This window comes from Panthera tigris, chromosome B1, assembly GCF_018350195.1.
Source record: "Panthera tigris isolate Pti1 chromosome B1, P.tigris_Pti1_mat1.1, whole genome shotgun sequence".
NCBI lineage: Eukaryota > Metazoa > Chordata > Mammalia > Carnivora > Felidae > Panthera > Panthera tigris.
In genome coordinates this window covers 174,077,323-174,099,414 of record NC_056663.1, presented here as the reverse complement: position 1 = coordinate 174,099,414, position 22,092 = coordinate 174,077,323, and the positions used below count along the sequence as shown (strand labels likewise).

Sequence of the window (22,092 nt, the reverse complement as noted above, 5' to 3'; positions counted from 1 at the left end):
AAAGACAAGAGAGACAAACTACCGATATCAGCATGAAAGAGAAGACACCACTACAATTCCTACAAACATTAAAGGGATAATTACAGATTATTGAGAAAAACTTTATTTCAATAAATCCAACAACTTAGATGAAATAGAAATATTTTTGAGACATAAATTACCAAATATGATACAGAATAGAGAAATCTTAATATCCCTAGATCTATTAGAGAAATTGAATTTAGTAGTCACCTACCTGCAAAACACTCTAGGCCAAACCATTTCACTGATGAATTACACCAAACATTTCAGAATGAAATAATACCAATTCTACATGAACTTTTTCAGAAAACAGGGAAGGAGAGACTATTTCCCAATTCATTCTATAAGGTCAGTATTACAGACACAAAGCCAGTCAAAAACAAAACTACAGATAACTATTAAATAAATTGTCCTCATGAATTTAGATGCAAAACTAATTAGCAATATATTAGCAAATCAAATCCAACAACCCATTAAAAAAAAAAAAAAAAAAAAAAATATATATATATATATATATATATATATATATGAGTGCTAATTTACAAAGACTTTACATGCTGAGACTCACTTTATATATATATATATATATATATATATATATATATATATATAAAACCAGATGAGATTTATTCCAGGAGAGCAAAGTAGTTGGTTTAACATGAGAAAAATCAATGTAATTCACCAAATTAAGAAAATAAAAGAGAAAAATCACAGTCTCATGACAACAGATCCAGGAAAACCAACTGACAAAATCCAACATCTATTAATGACAAAGATTCTCAGTAAACTAGGAACAGAAGAAAACTTCCTCAACCTAATGAAAGGCATTTATGAAAAACCTACATCCTAAATAATGTTGAAGGCTGACTGATTTGAAGATTGAGAGTAAGACACGGAGGTCTGCTCTCACTACTTATAATCACATTATTTCAGAGGTCCCATCCAGGACAATATGATATATAAAAGAAATAAAGGGCATGCAGATTGGAAAATAAGAACTCTTACAAGCAGAAGGTATCCATTAAGTAGAAAATCCTAAGGAATCTGCCAGAAAGATTCTCAAACTAGTAAGCCTAGCAAGGTCCCAGGATAAGGGGAAGATATTAACAAATTCAATAGTATTTCTAAATGCTAGCATTGAGCAACTGGAAAAATAGTTTGAAATATAAATTTTATAATAATATCAAACATGAAATAGTAAGGGATAAATTTACCAAACATGGGCATGATCTGCACACTGAAAACCATGTAACATTGAAAAATTTAAAAAGACCAAAATAGATACATATACCATGTTATTGGATTGGAAAACTCAATGTTGTTAAGATGTCAATTCTCCACATGTTGATATACAGGGTCAATATAATACCAAACAAAATTCTAATGAGCTTTTATATAGAAATTGACAAGATGACTCTAAAATGTACATGCACACACAAATAACCTACTATGGTCAAATATTTAAAAGAACAACAAGTTGGAAGATTTATACTGTACAGTTTCAATATTTAGTCTTAAATCTATAGCAATCAAATCAGTGTATAATTGGTGAAAGGATAAACACATAAATTAATGGAACAAAATAACAATTCCACCTAACTCCCACACATCTACGGTCTACTGATTTCTGAAAAAATGTGAAAGCAATTGAATGGGGAAAGGATAGTCTTTTCAACAAGTGTTGCTGGAACAACTGGATATCTTAATGAAAAAAGGAATGAACACCAACCATTATTTCATACCATATACAAAAGTGAACTTGAAATGGAGTTTAGACCTACATGTTAATGCTAATGTTCTAAAACATCTGGAAATATACGCAAGAAAATCTTTGCAACCTTGGAGTATACAAAGATTTCTTAAATTAAAAAAAAATCAAAACCAAAAAAGAAAATTATGTATTTAATATATAAGTATTTAATAAAATTAGTAAATATTAACATACATGATAAATATACTGAAAACATGTTTAAAGACGAATTACAAGAATTTTAAATATATTAGTGGTGCTTTAAACCATATTTTGCTGGTTTTACTATTAGTCATATGAAACGTAAAGAAAAATGTTTGTGGTTTTAATTATGATACTCAGTATCCAACTGCAAGAAATTACTTAATCTATCAACCAACTTCATTTGATCTAGTGTTGATGAAAGATTAGCTCAACACAGGAAAAAAAGTTATTTTGAAAACCAGCCATCAGTAATTTATATTCTCATTTACCTATGAATAAGTTATCACAAGCTATTTTATATTCTAATATCTATTATGCACAAAACATTGTGTTAGGAATTTATATATATCTACATCTCATATTTCATCCTCATAACAGCTCTATGACATAAAACCAGTTGTCCTAATCCTGCCAATAAAGGAGGCTCTCCCAGCCCAAGTCCACAGCTAGCAAGAGGCAAAGCCCCCATTCTTTCCTTTCTGCCTCTTTCTGCCCTATTATCTTCCCACCAGTTATCCTAAAAACTGTAGGTTGCTTTTTAAATTTAACATATAAAAGCATGGTTGATTTATAAAAATTAAAAAACCATTAAGAAAAGCAGTAGTTATCACCTTCTCATTAATTATGCTTTCGTGACCTTGGTCAAGTTACCTAACAGTCCTGAGCCTGGTTCCCTCATTTACTGAAGGAGATTAATTCCCAGGCCTGCTTCCCGGGAATATTATGAGGATTAATGAAAAAATGCTTTTAAGGAGCATAAGGTGTGCCCTCCACAATATAAACAGCAAGAATGAACCAATTATCATTTTTATTAGAGGAGAAAATGGTCCTTCTGGTAAACTTTATGTGCACATTTGTTTCTTAAAGTCCTTAAAAGTATTCACACTCTTCTTTGTGATAGAGAAAACATGTCATCAACCTAGTAGAGGAATAACCATGTGTTGTTTTGTTTTTTTTAGTAAAATACTACACAGCAATTATTACATAAAGTATGTGCATCAATGTGGATAAATCTCAAATATAATATTAAAACACCAAGTTGCAAAAAAAAAAAAAAAAAAAAAAGTCTCTGGTTACCAAAGTGAATCTTTAGCAAAATACAGATATTATTTTTTAATATATTTTAAACCACTAAAATAACCAAATAAAGCAGTGCTATGAAGGTTAATTAATGTTAAAGATCTCCCTTTATGATCCACACTTACCTGTTACTTAGACAAGGCAGCCACACCAAAAAATAATTATACACCATAAATGGACCATCATTTCACAGAATGTTTTTAAAAAATGCAATTCTTGCAATTCATAACAAACTACAACGGACTAACTACGGATCATTACAGAATTGAATTCAAAAGAAAATCATGATCATTAGGCAGCAGTTTAAAACTGCCTTGAGGTTACATATATCTAACTAAACACACAAATCTGATTTCAGAAAACATGAGTCTATTAACTACAGCACAGACTAAGAATGCGAAATTTATAATGCACAGATATTTAAGTCTCAATCCAGGACGTTCCCAAAAAGATGTCCTCAGGAAAAGAATAAATGATAATTACAGATGGATTACAACACAAAAGTCTACATTATTATCCTCAAATAGTTCTTTAAACTAGCAAAAATTGTAGCTCAAAATGTATTTTTTTATGGGCAGAAATCATGAATAGACATATTTCCAAAGAAGATATCTAGATGGCCAAGAGACACATGAAAAGATGCTCAACATCACTGATCATCAGGGAAATACAAATCAAAACTACAAAGAGATATCACCTAACACAAGTCAGAATAGCTAAAATCAACTACGTAAGAGACAATAGATATTGGTGAGGATGTAGAGAAAGGGGAACCCTCTTGCACGGTTGGTGGGAATGTGAACTTGTACAGCAACTCTGGAAAACAGCAGGGAGGTTCCTCAGAATGTTAAAAATAGAATTACCCTCTGATCCATCAATTGCACTACTAGGTATTTATCCAAAGATACAAAAATACGAAATCAAAAGGATAAATGTACCCTGATGTTTACTGCAGCATTATCTATAATAGCCAAATTATGGAAACAGCCCAAGTGTCCAGTGCCTGATGAATGGATAAAGAAGATGTGGTACTTATATATATAATGGAATATTATTCAGCCATCAAAAATAATGAAATCTTGTTATTTGCAATGATATGGAGGAACTAGACAGTATGATACTAAATACCCTATTATTTCAGTCATATGACAAATTTAAGAAAACAAAACAAACAAGCAGAGAGGGGTAAAAGAAAGAGGCAGTTAAACCAAGAAACAGACTCTTAACTACAGAGAACAAAGTGATGGTTATCAGAAAGGAGGTGGGTGGAGGGATGGGTAAAATAGGTGATGGAGATTAAGGAGTGCACTTGTTGTGATGACCACCGGGTGTCATGTGGAATTATTGAATCACTATACTCTACACCTGAAACTAATATTACACTGTATGTTAAATAACTGGAATTTAAGAACACATATTTTTCAAAGTGGTGCTTTTTTATATTATGAAATAAAAAGTATAAATCTAATGTCTTTTTACTTATAAAAAATCTGAAGCAGACAGATATCATTATCCTCTAAGAATAAATCAAACTATTAACTACTTAAATTTTGATTTGTCAAAATTTAGGTGAAGTCCAAATTTTGAAAATATTAAAATAATCAGCCTTTTTTTTCATAGAATTTAAAAAGAAGACATTTTAAAGGCATGTAAAGAATTTTGGATTGCTAAGCATTTTTCTGCTATAACATGAAATGTGAAGTTTTTCTTCAACATCGAAAAGATGGGATGAGTTTCTGTATTTTTCTTATTCAATGCACCCAACCACTGCTTAAGACTTTTCTGTACATTTTCTGCTTAAATATCTTTCAACATTAAAGTCTAAAATAGGGTTATCCATTTCTAATGTCTGTATCATGTCTACGTATATCTAGAGAAAAATATCGAAGATTGTTATTTTTAATAAAAAGTTCAAAGAAGCCTGGAGACTTCAGGTTTAGATTTCAAACTCTTAAAGACCCTTCAGTCAATATGGTACACCAGTCTTAACAATAAATTATAACAGATGCCCTCCAATCACTGTGCAGCCCCGCCTTTCATCTTCCTGCACCCCATCTCTGCTTCCTTATTTCCCCTTCCCTAAAAACATTTAGAGGCACAATACCTAAAAGAGAAGGACTTTGTGACTTGTGCCAAGGATAAAACAGTTGCATGCGAGACGTATGAAAATCTTTAAACTGGGAAGGAGGGTAAGAAAGGTACCTCTTTAGTAGCTGAAAGGATCTTGTTCTTTCCTGTCTTGAGCACAGAAGAGGAGGCTCCCGGAAGGATCACAGGACACGCCCAGGACTCCCAGGGAAATGGTAAGATGCTGGACCTCACTTCCTGCTTGGAGGCCTCCACGGGAAACCTCCAGGTGAAAGCAATAAGGGAAGAGCCAGCTCTTTAAGCCCAGTTCTGCCCTGGCCCTCAAGAAAGGTTAAAAAGAGATCCTGAGGTTCATTGCTCAATAGCCCCACCTAGCCCAGCCTTTCCAAGAAAAGGAGCAGGCAGGAATTCAGGAAAAACTGAAGGCAAGGACAAAGATAATCCATTTGACCAGAGTGTCCATTTTGTCAGATAAATAAGGAGGGAAGAGGCAGCTGGGGAGGAACTGATGTCCAGGGAGACAAAAACAGAAGGCTTCACACAAGGAACGCATCCAACATCATATATACCTTTTAACAGATACATGAAATGTTTAGTAAAGAAATTATGTTAAAAGCCTTGGCCACAAAGAAATATTTTTATTTGGTATATCCAGAAATGTACTAAAATATCATTTAGATGTAATCTGATTACAGAGAATCTCAGGTTATATAATCCACAGTTTTATTTTAAAACTCATATTATGACATTTTAAAATCTTGCAAAATTCCTATTTGCAATTCAGGCCAGGACCGCAAGGAAAAATACAAGTGAAGTCTGAAAATAATTTAGTTTCTCATTGTATGATTTGAGTACCACAGATGCAGGGTTACCATTTACCGCCATAATCAAAGAAGAAAGGTTATGAGGGGTAACCTGGCAGGGCTACGATGCAACTAGGACTAACTTATTTACTAATTTTAACATTATTTCAATTCTCATTTTCAAAGGCTCATACTCACAAACAATGTGAATTACAAGTCTTTCATATGATATAAAGCTTACGCTTACAAATGAAGAAACATCAAGTTTCTCAAGAACTTATGAAAAATAGCACCTTTTAAGACTTAAGCCAAATGTTTCTTGTGTGAAGTTATATCCTTACAACTCCCCGAAGGATTCTGTTCTGGCAAAGACACAATTTTAATGTGTATACTCATGGCAAACCGCCCTCAGTTACTTTGTTTAAAATTAGCAAAATATTTTAAAACTACAGTGTCATACAAAAATTGGTAACCTTCTACATTCCTAATACTTTCTCATATATGCAGTGAATATTTTTAAGAATATTTCCTAAATGAGTGGTTAAGGAAGTGTGTGGGTTCTAGAGTCTGATGTACTGGAATGAAACTCCAGTTTACCACTCATGTGATCCTGTCAAAATCAGCCTAGGGCTCAATTACCTAAGAAAATGTAGGAATAATACCTCCAGTGCCACTGAGAGATTTAGATAACCCACAGGAAATTATAAAACAAACTGGCTCCTAGGATGTTTAATAAAGGACACTATTACTACTGATTCCCAAGGAAAGACTAGACTTTGCTGTTGGCGCGAGGGATGCCAAGAGACAAAGACAAAGTACACAGGATCTCTTCCCTCAAAGAGTTTACGCTCTAATGAGAGGTTCTTAAATCAACAGTCCTGTAAATTGCCACATTTTCTTTGGCAAATACTAAACTTCTGCATTTTCTCCTGCAAATACAACTAGGATTTTGCACTGTAATTACCAAAGATGCCCACAGGCAACAGTACCAGCAGTAGGGGTAGAGTGGAAACAAGCAGGGAAGGAGGGTATTGCAGAAATGCCAGCCTAGAGCCTGTGCAGGAAATCCATAATTACATCTAGTACCACAGCAGTTAACAGTCGAACAACCTCATGACTCCCAGCAAAGAGACAAGTGTTAGCTTTTAATGAAAAAAAAAAAAATTAAAAAAAAGAAAGAAAAAAAAAAGAAAAACATCCCACCACAGCCCTGGAGAAAACCACAACTATTTTAGGTGTAACCCTGAGAAAGGGACGAAAGTTCTCTCTGCTGTTAAGTCAGCGCTTAGCCTCCGCAGTTACCTCAAAGGACTAACAACCCAACATGCAATGCTGGTGGGCCCCTCTTTAGAATTCCGGTTCCAGTGAACCGGATTTCACACTGTACTGTTACCATCTGTCTCCTACGCTACACTTCAAGCACCTTCGTTCCTCTCTACCTCCCCACCGAGCACAGTGACCAGAACCAAGCTGGTGCTCCCTACATGTATCTTGAATTACTAATTCATGCCAATGCATTGTGTCAAGCAGTAGAGATACAAATGTTAGAAACAGGGCCCCTGGGGCGACTGAGTGGCTCAGTCAGTTAAGCATCTGACTTCGGCTCAGGTCATGATCTCGCGGTTCATGGGTTCCAGCCCCAAGGTGGGCTCTGTGCTGACAGCTCAAAACCTGGAGCCTGCTTTGGATTCTGTGGCTCCCTCTCTCTCTCTGCCCCTCCCCCACTCACACTCTGTCTCTCTCTCTCTCAAAAAAAAATGAATAAATGTTTAAAAAAAAAAAAAAAAAAAGAAACATGGCCGCCGCTGAAGGACAAATAATCCAGTCAGGAGACAGAGTCAACAATTCAAATATAAGAACTGCCCTCATGGAAGAATTTAAAACCAGGTGTGAAGGAAGGCATGGGAAGGAACTGCCAGGTAAAATTAGAGGAAGGGACTTTCCCCCACTTAAATGGAAGAAAACTAAAGAGTCCCAGGCAGTTATAAGTTAGAAATAGACTCTGGGAAACAGTGTACAAAAGAAATGACACGTTCTCATTTTAGAAGAAAAAAAAGGGTCATTAAATAGGCAAATTAATAGACGTCAAATTTACCAATCCTAAAAATACGCATTACAAGCAACTAAATCCACTCAAATTGAATACTTAGGGCTCGTCATAAAAATTCTTACCTCCCTGAAATTCCTTTTGTAGACCCTGGAATCTCTGGTACAGGACGATGTCTTAGCAGAAAAGATCTAGATGGTCTTGAAACCAGCTTGCTACGGCTTCTCATGGGTGCTAGGATTGGTGACGATGGAACATACAAATCATTTACAACCATCTCTCCTTGAAATTGAAAGAATGGGGATGGCAGTGATCTTTCTAATAAACCATTAGTTCCACTTCCAGAATTTGCCTCTGATACTGACGGGCGGAGGGAAGAAAGGCATTCAGAGCCCACATCAGGAAGCTGGCTCACATTTTCTGAGATCAAATCAGCTCTGTTTGTTTGTTGCTCTTCGATTGTGCAATCCATAGTTATCTCTGTAATCAAAGATTCTCCTTTAATATTTTCACTACCAAATAAAGTATGGTGAAAAGAATTCAAACTTGGGTGTGGTTCTTCTTCTGGAAGGGGAAAGTTGTGTTTAGGAAGAGACAGCTTATCATCTGATTTAAGAGACTGGCTATTTTCTACACTAACATCATTTTGATCAAGAGTTTTGTTAACAGTCTCCCACTGCGTTGGGCTAGGTGCCTGAATACCACCTGCATCTGAAAGGTCTACAGAGTTACTCCCATCAGAGAATGGAGCATGGGGAATCTTTGAAGTCTCATCGTCCTTCTTTGTTTTATGAACATTTGCATATATTGGGATATCTTGCATTTTTGACAAGATTATCTGCAACTGTTTCAGTATCCTCCTCCGGTGTCCTGTAGGTGATATTCCAATTTTGTGCAGCACGCTGTCATTGACTGCCACACAGTCCTTCACAGTATCAAAACCAAACTCGCGGAAGCGTAGGAGATACTGCTCCAAATTAATGCTCATTAGGAAATCTCTGATATCAACATTTACTTCACTGACTGAGGACATAATGGTGGCTTCATTACTAAGCTGAGTTATCAAAAGCAGTACAAGGAGATACACACAGGAAAGTCCACTTCTGTATTGGTTTTTCCTCTATCACTCGCAACAGAGAAATGTCTCAAAATGTTATTTTCTTCACAGTGAATGTTTTATGTGCTTAAGCCTGAAAAAGAAAAGAATATTAATGGATTAGGATATTTTAGTTATGAAAACCTAGTCTGACATGATAAACTTTCTCTGGAGAAACACAATAGAAACGAGGATAATTACTTTCGCTCACTCAGAGTTTAGAATCTTTGCCATTACTCTGCATGCCCCAGAGAGTCAATTCCTAGGTAAAGTGTGAGGATACAAGGCAGAAATGCCATGGTGGGATCAAATGATGATTTTCAAAAAGGTAAAAAACAACTTTCCCACAAATATAAAATGAACATGTGGGGGCGCCTGGGTGGCGCAGTCAGTTAAGCGTCCGACTTCAGCCAGGTCACGATCTCGCGGTCCGTGAGTTCGAGCCCCGCGTCAGGCTCTGGGCTGATGGCTCGGAGCCTGGAGCCTGCTTCCAATTCTGTGTCTCCCTCTCTCTCTGACCCTCCCCCGTTCATGCTCTGTCTCTCTCTGTCCCAAAAATAAATAAAAAAACGTTGAAAAAAAAAATAGAAAGAAAGAAAGATTTAAAAAAAAAAAAAAAAAAAAATGAACATGTGTCAAATAATTTATTCAACCCATTAATGAAGGAACCAGTAAGATGGTAAGACTGTTTCCAGGAACATTTGTGCAATAGGTTTAGACTGAAAAGACTTTTTTTTTTTTTCATGTTAAGACTAAGATTAGTAGGTTAGATTTAAAAAACTGGTTAATGTCCTACAGGGCAATAAAACCATAACCTTTGGGGTTATCTCTCTACCAGACAAAAATCTATAAGCTAACAGACAACTTCCCAGTTCAGGGCTCTAATCAAACAGCACATAGAAAGTAGAGCACAAAATTAGAAATAAATACCCCTAGGGTGGGCCTGTTAAACAATACCCCCACACAATGCATTGAAAGAACATGCTATACATGTCCTTTTTGATTTCCAAATTTTAGAAAATGTTTCTTAACAGTATCTAGGTATGAACAACCCTACCCTTTAATGCATTTCTGCAAAGACACTCTTAAAAAGCACAGTTAGAATACATTTCTCAGGTTAATAATTTTCATTCGAAAAATGCAGTAGCATTGTATGCACAATATTGATATACAAGATAAAACTGCCTGAATAATATGTAAATACATTAGGTAACAGGAAATAATATGAAAGGGGGAAAAAAAAAGTCTAAAGGTCACATTTTCCTTTCTACATAGCAGATGTACATAGGTTCATTTTACTCCCAAACAACATCATTAAATTTTTTTAAGTCCATTTATCTAGGTGCTGTTTATGTGACTGTGTTCAGTTTGTGAAAATGTAGGATATGTGCACACTCCTGTATATTATGCTTCCACAAAAAGAAAAAAAAGTAGACAACATGCATAACATATGCTGAAATAGTAAAATGAGACTCACCCAATCTAAGTCAATTTATCTGAACAAGTGTTAATGCACTGTCTCTGAAAATCACATTTCAAAATAACTCTCCAAGAGACACCACTCAGACACTGCATGTCTTATCTGCCAAAAGGCCAAAAGTTATTGTCTCCACTATTTAAAAATATCGGCAAACACTGACACACACGTACACACAAAAAAGGGAAAGCACGTATTATCCTCAGACAGCACTGTGGATGCAGAGAAAGAAAAATACAAACAAGAGACACAAGGCAGGAAATGACTTTGACAATAAGGTATCCCTCTGCCACATTCAAAATGACAAAATGTCAGGGGGGAAAAAAAACGTAGAAAGCTAAACTTCAACACTTTATACAAAACTAATTCTCAGATACACTACTCTTGCTCTACACAATTATTTTGTAAATAAATACATCTTTTTTTTTTTTTTTTTTTTTTTTTTTTTTTTGCACATCACAAATGGAAATGATTATTGCCAAACTGGGTAACACCTTGATCTTGGACTTCCCCGACTCCTGAGCTGCGAAAATATAAACGTCTGTTTCTGTTAAGCCAAACAGTCTGTGGTATTTTGTTGCAGCAGCCCAAACTGACTAATACTCTCCTCTGTCCTCACTGCCCTTACCATGGTTCACACACTCATATCTCTTGCCTGGATTATGACAGTCTCTAAACAAATCCCTCAGCCCGGTCTTCAGTGATCTACTGAAAACTCCAAATTTAGCATGTCCCTCCACATCCTCAACAGGATGAAGTCTAAGCTTATTCCCGTGTCATACCACAGTCTGGTCTCAGTCTAATAATAATAATAGCAGCTACTATTGATGTAAACACCAATTATGTGCCAGATACCATGCCTCCTATTATTTACTGTAAGGTAGGTGTTCCTATGTACTAGCTCCAGCAATTTCAACCATGCCAAACATTCTACCAGCATCCCTTGCTCACTTTAGCTCATTATTGTTAATTATCATTCTTAAGGCAACAAACTGTTTAATAGCCCCATACCTTTGGCATATGCACCATCTGCTTGCAAATCTGAACATTTTGCACAATCCTATGCATGATTTAAAAGAATTTGAATAGGCAGGCAGGTATTATCTTCTCTGTGAAGGCTCCCTATCCACCTCTTAACCTCTTAAATGAATCCCTCCTTCCTTTATATACATCTATAACTAGGATCCTAGAACTTTGCAAAGCGCTTGGAACTTGTTTAAGTGATAGGAGAAGATAGTAGGCATAGAAGAAGTACTTGAGAGGCCCATTTTGTTAGTTTCATGGTATGTTTGCATGTACGTTTTCTACACAAAGCCCTTGCCTTTCCTTGGAGTATACACAAACACTTCCTGGGCGGCTGAATCAAGGATGAATACACCAAAAGTTCTACTCAAAACTACCTCCCTGCCATCATTCAACATGCTGAACATGAACTCAATTCCTTTTCAAGATGTGAAAGAGGCTCCCTCCCACAGGCCCTCCCATCCTTTCTACACTTTGACAGCTCCATCCCTCAGTCACCAGGCTTTTTAACTGTCTGACTACTCAAGGGTGTTCCAGATCCTTCTTTCTTCTAGCCCATACACTCATCGGATGCAAAGAGATGGATGTGCACACCCTTAAACTGAGATCAAAGCCCTCCGCACTTTGACCTCCCCTTGGGCACACTGGCAGGCATGCTGTGTTCTGGGTCAGTGGCTCTCCAAGGAACTGGTCTGTGGATCTTCTGTGCAGCAATGATGGCTGATAACAGGCTCAGAAATTTGTACTTGGGATGAGAGGGATGTGCAACAAAATTTTACAGTTTTAAATTCTTCACATTCCCCAAATACACTTTATACCATCACACCTGAGCCTAAGCTCATCACTTTCCTCCCCTAAGGACAGATTACCCCTCCCAACCCCTTGCCCATCCATCTGGTGTCAAACTCAAACCCAACCTCCTCCACTTCCTAGCAGTGTAAATACGGCGCATGTCTGTGTGTTTGTTTCTTTACCCGGAAAATGGAAACACTCAAAGCTATCGTCAGTGCTGGTCAAGATTAAGTGGTCAAACAGTGCTTAGTACAAGTTAAGTGCTTAGTAGACATATACTTCCATCACTATATTTATTTCCATGCCTGTCATCACTATCTCCCCACAGCTAAAACCTTTCCCATTATTTAAAGTCTAACTCAAATGTTGTCACAAGGTCTCTACTGAACAAGAAATAAACTCTCTGTATTCCTACAGCATTTACTTCTTAGAGCATTAAATCATATTCCACTTATTCCATAGTAACCTACAGAAGTGGGATAGTTTATCAGTACAAAACGAAGATTTGGGAGCTGAACAGCCTTGGTCAAATCCCAATTCTTCCACTTACTAGTTCTATAAGCTTGGACAAGCATTTAACCTTTCTGGGCCTTAGTTCACCCTCATCAGGAAAACAGGAGTAACAAGACCTTATTTCACAGGGCTGTTGTGAAGCACTTAGAATACTAACTGCACACAAGGAATGTTAAGTGTTTGCCATTATAATTATTTTTTATTATCCCATAATAAACTAATAACTTTGCCAAAATGATGACCAGTCCATATAAGTTGCCCAATAAATGCCAGTCAAATTATTTATTTAGAAACACAGTGCATGATGTATATGTACTACATGTCTAGAGAATGCAAAATTGCTGGCACTACACATGTGCTTGTACATTTTCCCATCCTATCCTGACCAATTTTCAAGAAGTAAAAGGAAAATAACATTTACAAGTACCCATCCCATGCCTGGCTTGGAGATCACTTAATAATGCATTATGCTATTATCTTATTGAGCTCAACCTTAAAACTCTGTCCTGCATAAACTACTTCTCACCACCTCTGCTCACAGCCTAGTCCAGGCCACTATCTTGTTCATCTCAGACCACTACAATCGCTTCCTGATTCATAGCCCTGATTCTGTCCTGCCTGCCCCCCGCCCACCTCCCGTACACACACAGTATAGTCTCATACAGCAGTCAGAAAGATTCATTTTATAACAAAAGTCGTAACACGTCACTCCCTGTGAGACTCTCCAACTTCATATCCCCTGGCTGTCCATTCCATCATTCATTTGCCACCAAGTTGGCCTCAGTTTTATCCCCACGTCATGAGCTCACTTCTCACCCTTGTATCTCTTTCAAATCTGCTTCCCCAACTCATGGCTCCCTCCATCACTTTGGTTGGTCTCTGCTCAAATGTGGCCACTTCAGAGAAGCCTTCCCTACTCTCCCTCTGCTACTCCCTACTCTTACTCTATTTGATGGCTTTGTTACTACCTGGTATCTGTGGACAGAGAAGGCAGAGATCTTGTGTACTGTTCACTGCTCTAGCCTTTGAACACCATCAGGCACATAGCATGTATTCAATAAAAAGACTTTTTCACAGCTTTGAGAGTATTTAATACGAAAAGCATAGGGGTGCCTGGGTGGCTCAGGCAGTTAAGCTTCCTACTTTGGCTCAGGTCATGATCTCATGGTTCGTGAGTTCAAGCCCCACATCGGACTCTCTGATGTCAGCACAGAGCCTACTTTGGATCCTCTATTCCCCCTCTCTCTCTGCCTCTCCTCTGCTCATTGTTTCGCCTTCTCTCTCTCTCAAAAACAAATAAATAAAATTAAAAAATAAATAAAATGAAAAGTGTAAAATACATACAGTTTTAACGTTTGTCTATATAGGTCACCAAACTTGTCAGAAACAGAGACAAGATTCAAATACAGAATCCTCCAATCCATAGGAATGGGGGGGGGGGGGCGGGGAGCAGGTAGAAAGTTAGCTGGAAGCATTCTAAACCACCTGTGGGATAGCTTTCCCTCTCCTAATGCCTCAAGTAAGGTAAACCCCCCAGTGAAGCTCTTCCCCATCACCCACCACCAGGGGAGCTTTGTCATACCCCCCCCCAACTGAGCAAAGAAAGAAAAAAATTGAAAACCATGGGTCACTTCATGAATCCATGAAGTCATTAAAGTATTCAGTGCTCGTACTTGCCTGACTCTAATATCTTATGGGAGAAAAAAAGCACCATACAAATGAATGTTGTCATAACTTTAAAGTTCACCTTTTTAAAATCAGAAACGTAACATTAGAATGTTTAGAAAGTGCAACTGTGTCAAAACAGGCTTAATAATCACAGAATCACAAGACTGAAAATATCTACCAAATAAAGAGAAACTAGGTTGCCACACGAATAATGAAACTTTTCAAGGTTATCAATACGAATCTTACTGATTTGAAGAACAATGAGGGTTTACTGTATTCCAGAACAGTGGTTCCCAATGGAGTGAAACTATCCCGCAGGGGGAAACCCAGAAATGTGTGAAAAAAGATTCTTTTGCCTGTCATGATGTTCGAGTGGCACCAGTTGATAGTAAAGTTGATTTATGACACCCTGAAATGATACCCAAGGTAGAAACCTCCTGTACACTTTTTGCTCTTCTAAATCTCTATCACTAATCAGTTACCCCCATAGGATGCCTGGCACTACAGATGATGAGAGAACTGTCCCTGACTTCAAGTTGAGAATAAACGTTTTGCGGAGAAACAGCTAATCCCTTAAGGGAGTTCCACATGGGTATCATGCTGAACAAGTTAGTGTGGGACACAGGTCTTAACTGAATTCTACCTGTGCCTCAGTACACACTACAATCACAAGAAATATGTATCATGGTGTTTGCATATCAAGCAAACTCCTGTTTAATACTGAGATATTCACTCCAAGGTTTCATAAAGATGACATATTCCACTTTGGTCCCCACAACCATGCAGAAGAGGAAGTACTTTAGAGAAAATATGCTTGTTGTCACATTACTCCATCCCATGGTACAGAAGAGACTGCAAAGGGTCAGGAGTCAAGAATCCTAACTTGTTTTTCCAGCCTGAGTGCTTAGCTGCCAAAATACTATCAAATCGGTCATTCAGCACCCCACTCCCCTACCACCCGTTCACATATCTTAGCTTGTGGCAACACTACCCCCATTAAATCCCACACAGGAAGCCTAGCTCCGTCAACCTGGCCATCTCTCTGGATTGTGGTCACCCGCAGGCCCTGACCTTCACTGACAAGTTCTCTGCCTTGAAGGCTACTACTCCCCACACATCAAACACAGCCATTGTCTTTCATTCTCCCTCAGGCTTATACTGCTAGTAATAATGGCCAATATTTGCGGATGTTTACACACCATCTACTTAGGATCTACAACTAACCCTCACAACTGCCTTGGGAGGAAAGTCCCACACCCAAAGCCACAGCACGGGTAAAGAGTGAATAAATTCCAGAATTCTCAGGGTCCGACTCTATAACCTGTGCTCTTAACCATGATGCCCCCTAAAAGCTAGAAAATGGATTTAACAAGAGTGATATCAAGCACTTCAGATTTTTTCCCCTCCTTTGACTCTCCTATGCATAAGCACCTATGGTCACTACGGAAATTCTGTTTCAAAACACCATGTCTTGCAAGCTCAAGTCTTATATACCTTTTCAGTTTGATTGTGGGTATGTGTGTCCATGAAAGTAGCTAAAAAAGAAAAACTACATTCATTCACTTCTACTTGTGTGGGATTTAAGACAAAGTGACAAATTAGGGGAAAAGATCTTTGAAATTACTATGTGAAGCAAAAGTAACATAAAATTGCTTATTAAAACTTATTTTGCATCTATCATTGCAGAAAGACAGCCACTGTGGCGCTATATAATAAAACAGTAGGAAGCCAAAATCAGATAATCAAATATAGCCAAAGTAAGTAGTCACCACCCACGAGAACAGTCAATGGTGGACAAAAACAAAAATGCAGCTTGACTAGAATAGAAAGTACTGAAGTACTGTCCCAGAAGGTATTAGACTAGTTTTAAAGGTTTAATTTTAAATGTGATGCCAAAGGAGATAAGGAGTGGAAGCAACCCAAATGTTCCCTGATGGATAACCACATGTAGAGTACACATACAACTGAATACCATGAAGCCTTCAAAAGGAAGGAAATTCTGCAACGTGCTGTAATATGGACAAACCTTGAGGACTTTTTGCTGAGTGAAATAAGGCAGTCACAAAAAGACAGATACTGCATGATTCCACCTCTATGGGGTATCTAAAGTACTCCAATTCGTAGAAAGGGCTGCTGGCGGGGGGGAGGGGGGTGGTGGGTGTCTCGTGGGTGTGCAGTTTCAGTTCTACAAGATGAAAAAGCTCTGGAAGTCTACTTCACAACAACGTAGATCTACCTACTACCCAACTATACCCTGTGAAATAGTAAAGATGGCAAATTTTATGCTGCATGTTTTATTTTGTTTTTACCACAATAAGGAGCTAGGGAGACAGACTAGAAGGTTTGGGCCAGCTTCCTTTTATTCAAACTGAATTCCCTGTACACATTTAGAGCTCTTTTCTTTCCTTTAGAGGCCAGTTCAGGTCTTACACTATCTACCACCACATCCGTGAGCTTTCCCTACCTATTCCATCCCCTCTTCCACCAGGCAGTAGTACAGGGAGTACAGTGTCCAGAGGACACAGCACAGGGATTACCAGTGATCCCAGCTCCGCCATGCACTAGCTGCAAGACCATAGGGAAGTTCCTTTATTTTTCTGAGCCTCACCACTGTCAGGACAATAGTGCCTACTTCACAGAGCTGTTTGGAGGATGAAGTGAGTAACTATGCATAAAGATCTTGTAACAGTCCCTGGCAAGCAATAAACATTTAATTAGTGTCTGCTGGATGGAAAGTAACTAAGGTTTGAGCTGAAAATAGCCAGAGCTTGGGCAAAAGCATTCTGCAGCTCGGATCAAGGAGAAAGAATTGTGTAAGTTGCATTTTGATTATTTTATTTACTGTGCAATCTCAAAAGTACAACTCTTTCAAAATCTAGAACTTAGGATCCATTTCCACATTCAGTGAAGGCTAGAAGTGATAGTTCACTTCCTTATCACAAGAAGTTACCAATAGGTTCCATAATACCTAGGTTTAGATGTTTTCGGTAATAATCTCAATAGTTATGTACTTGATAATGTTCTTGGCTTCAGTCTTTCTCTTTCAAGCTATCCACCTAGATTTTAACGGGCTAATGTCTGAAACTTGTTGTCAGTTCTAATTCACAGATCTTTAAAGGAGAGCCATAATTCTTCAACAACCAGAAAGGTTTCATTGTGCTGAGTTCGTACAAGAGCAGAAGCGGGGACAGTGAAAAGCGGTAAGCCAAAGCCTGCATCATGGCGGAGGAGCCCTACCTGTGTGCCCCTAGCTGGGCACCTGCTTCTGCCCAGTGCCAGCTCCCTGCTACCCCTCTACAACCAGCAACATTTAGCTGAAAGAAGAATGAGACCACTTCGATCTCTTGATAAGAACATGGGCACATATTCTTCAGGATTCTGTTCCATTTCATGCTGCCCTGAACATTGTTTTAATTTAGTCAGGTCAAAACTAGTAGGATGTTACAGATCAATAGAAAGATTTTTAAAAATTTACGCTTATGCTATGTGTACTTTATCATACATATGTTAATTCTAAATTTTTAGTATAAACTTAAACCCCACCATTGCTCTGAATTTGAGTTGCATTGTTAAACTAACAACCAGATGTTTCAAAATAGCCTACTGTGAACGTCTCTTCTCTCTGCATTTATAAATAGTCCCCTGACCTCTTTTCCAACTGAATTTGGGAGCTCACTCCTATTGGTTCCCTTACTGTCAAAGTCTCTTTTTCTTAAGAAAAGAGGCTATCTCAGCAAATGTCTTCCAACTTACTGACTCATCTATTTACATTTATTCATTCAATAAATACTTGAGGAAAACTAACTACTCTCTCCAAGAGTAATAATAGTGGGAAATATTTGCAGTTCAAGATTACAGCAACCATTCTCCCATTTGCGAGCAGCATTAAGTGCCATAAAGAAAGTGAAGATGCAATGTCTTCTCTCAAAGAGTTTAAAAGCCTTATGATTAGACAGAACTAAACAAAATAAAATAGCACACATACAATCATTACTTTACCACTCTGGTAAGTGCCAGTAAAGAAGAAGTATCGAAAATGGAATGCTGAGGTACCCCCCAAAAAGTGCATAAATAATAATAAAAAAATCTAATTTTGTGACTTTGACTTTCACATGGTTTACATTTTAAATATTGCTTTACTATTAATTACATAGAGAAGTAGAACCATCATCTTTCATGAGTGCTAGGGAACTCTAAAAATCTCAAATTAATTCCAGGAAGGCAAGTAAAATATGCAGCCATTCACAGCTCTGAGGAAGGAGTGATCAGTGAAGGGGCTAAGAGGGGAATCTCAAGTAGGAAGAAATGGGGATGGAGACAGCACTATCTGAAGCAGAAGGTATGCCATAAAGGGGGCACGGAGGGAGAGGTCTTCAGGTTATAACAGCAAGGAGATGAGAACAGCTGGACCTAAGGTTCAAGAAGTAATAAAAAGTGATGCCAGAAAAGGAAGCTGGAGTTGGCTATGACCTTGAATAGCAGGCTAAGCATTCTGAACTTTATCAAGATACTGGGAAAGAGACTGGGCAATGACTGTTACCATCCCCACCCCCCAGGAGCCCAAGACACTTTATAATCAGCATGCAGATCCCACTTCTCTTCTGCTCTTCCCTGATCATCTCTCCCACTTCAAATTGATTAACGATGTTTCCGTTTCCTAAAGCTATATAACATAACCTGTATAGCCCTTTTATGCGTCCCATTTTTGTAAGAACCATGAGGGCATATTCACCATCTTATTAGTCCTTCCCTGAGTATCCCTTCACCTACCCATCTACTCTGCATACAAATGGAATAAGATAGGAAAATAATTCTTCCCACCTCTTCACTGGTAGTTTTTACCTCTGAAGCTGCTCAAAATGACTACTCCAACCCAGATCAGGATTCCTTTGTTTCCTCATAGTATGGGTAAAGATGTATGCTTATTCTTATACTAGGAATGACCTTATAAATAGAATACAATTGACTTCAACAAAGTAAGTGAGTAAAATGGCTTAGCCATCACCATTGGCTTAATCTGGCCAATCAAAAAAAAAAAAAAAAAAACCCTAAAATAACAAACTAGAGGGATCCAAGACTTCACAGAAAGGATTAAAAGGACATCTCATAGCCTCTCATCTCTCATCAATTCACGTTTGGTCAAAGCTAAGAAATATTTCCAACATTAATAAAAAGTTCCCTACATAATTAATATTTTACAGAGAATTCCAAAAAGCCCTCAACTTAGCAAGTGCCAACACTGGATCCAATAAATGAGTCTATAAATAAATGAGAAAAAAAAACATATTAAAAGAAAGCTATGAAAGCAACGACCATCATAATACTTGGCAATTTCATAACATCTTTCACCAAACTTTCTCAAAGTTACAGGAAGGTGGGGTATTTAAAAAAAAAAAAAAAAGTCTTGGATATCATGAAATCTATAAACCTGAGTCCTAGGGTTTTTAAAACTTCATAGTTTCATAGTATTAATGTAAACATTTCCAAGAAAATTGCAATTCATTGTAATCTGATTCCTGTACTTAGAGTAACTATCTATAGTTGAGTTGAAAAGGATTAATTGAATATTTGGGTCTTAAACTGCTAGAAACGTGTAGTAGTATCAGATGATTAAGAATTTATCTTTAAATACACCAACAGCAAAATACATATTTTACACACACACTATCAGGTTTCCTTTCGTTGGCAACCACTATAAAATCTGACAGGTTTACAGAAGACAGAAAAAATACAAACACATACACGCCCATGTAAATAAGTTTTAACAAGTCAACTGACTTACCCCCTAGGTGCATTTTAATTTAAATAAATCTTTGAGTACTAACAAACCAAATCTATATAAAACACTCTTGGTGTTAAGACCCACTTTGAATGTGTATCTGTTAAAAAATGCGTTTAAAAAGGGGCCAGGGAAACAAACACTTCCACTCTAGGTTCCAGCTAAGTTCCATGACCCATTTTACTTTTCTTTCTTTTTTAAACATTGTTAAACAGTGTGATGTCATGAGAATTTTCCCTCAACATTTCTCTTGTAAGTGCATGAAAGTCATAACTACAAGTTTACAGGATTCTTTTTCCCTTAAAAAAGTTACCTTCCTTTTTTTAAAACAGCCCTAACTTCATCTTCCAATTACTTATGGGCAAAGTTCCACAAACTCATGTGGGTGTAGAGTGCTTAAGTGCGGGGGAAATCAATACTGAGCTTGTAAGTACAATACTATTATTGGTAATCACAGTGACATCCGATTAAATGTACTTTTAAAAATAGTTTCCTTCTCGATACGTTTTTTTTTTTTTTCTTTTTTTTAACCAGACGGCTATATTCCACTGAGCGGCCTATTTCAAGGGCAACCTTGAAAAAAAAAAAAAAATTGTTCCTATCACTACACAAACCCGCAAAAGCCAAAAAATGTCATGATTCTACACAAACTTGCTTCTATTTTTCCTCTAATTACCAAAGGATAAAGTTCACAACGTCATTTCACAAAGCATTCCCTCAAATCAAAAGAGCTCCAGATCCCCAAAAGGAGGTGAGGAAAGTGTTTAAGAAAACAAGCCCGGGCGAACTTACTTTTTACTAAATGAGATGGCTCACCCATTCTCCCAAGAGACTTGTCTCCAAACTAAAATGAAAGATCAATCTAGTAAACTGACTGCCGACAGGTCCCGGAGTACGGTGTTGGGTTCAGGCAGGTGGAGGCCAAATGACTGTGATTAAAGTTAATTAACAAGCCTGTCGTCTCAAAGCGTATGACCAGCAGGGTGCGGGGGAAGCGCAGAGATCCGCGCAAACTCATTATCTCTACCGAGTAAATAACTTGGTGCCTGAAACTCGCTAAGGGACAGCTTCTTTTTATCTCGGGGTGCGGGGTGCCGAAGGAGAAGTCTAGTTGTCGGTGCAGATTCTCACCCGCCCGGACCAAATCACGTTAGCAAGGAGTTTTTGTATCACTTACCCGCTTCTGGTTTCCTTTTAGACGCCCACACGCGGGAGCGAAATCCAAGGGGCAGAAACCAGAGCCGAACACTTTGCGCTCTGGGAATTTACCCGGAAAGTGCCGAAAAGCCGCAGCCCAGCCTGAGACTGTCCCCCCCTGCCCCCCGCCCCGCCCAGCCCACCCGCGGCCCCCGGTACTCGCCTCGCGCGCGGGCAGCCCAGCTGGGAAAGCGAGGCGGACGGTGAAGCCTCGGCGCCGGCGTCTCTGCCCGCCCGGTTCGCTCGGTCCTCAGCCGTCGGTCCCAGGAGCGGGGCCTCCTCCGCCTCCCCGGTCCCCGCCGGCTGCCCGCACCGCGTCTGCTGCCGGGCGGCGGCCGCGCGGGCGGCGCTGTCACACGGGCTGGCGCGCCGCGGCCGCCGCACCTGGAGGCGGGGAGCGCGGGGAACGCGAGCCCGCGCGCAGCTCCGGAAGCGCTGCGGCCGCCGCCCGGCGCCCGCCCAGGTGCTCTCGCGCGCCGCGCCTCTGCCGCTTCCTCTCGGCCCGCGGGGGCGGGGAGCCGGCGCCTCGCGCGGGGGCAGCCGGCGCTCAGCGG

At 38.7% G+C, this 22,092-nt stretch overlaps 1 protein-coding gene across 3 annotated transcripts in view; it reads right to left on the bottom strand.

Moving 5' to 3' along the window:
• The window catches only part of ARAP2 (ArfGAP with RhoGAP domain, ankyrin repeat and PH domain 2), a 213,653-nt gene that overhangs the window by 175,427 nt on the left and 16,134 nt on the right, over positions 1-22,092 (bottom strand). For 2 of the 3 annotated variants that reach the window (XM_042984793.1, XM_042984794.1), the window contains exons 1-2: positions 21,134-21,622; positions 8,119-9,183 (exon numbers count right to left, since the gene is read on the bottom strand). In XM_042984793.1, coding sequence (XP_042840727.1) covers positions 8,119-9,026 — 908 coding nt within the window. In that variant the 5' untranslated portion in view covers positions 9,027-9,183; positions 21,134-21,622. Of the gene's footprint in view, positions 1-8,118; positions 9,184-21,133; positions 21,623-22,092 lie in introns of those variants that run through there. The other variant, XM_042984792.1, reaches the window with a different exon arrangement.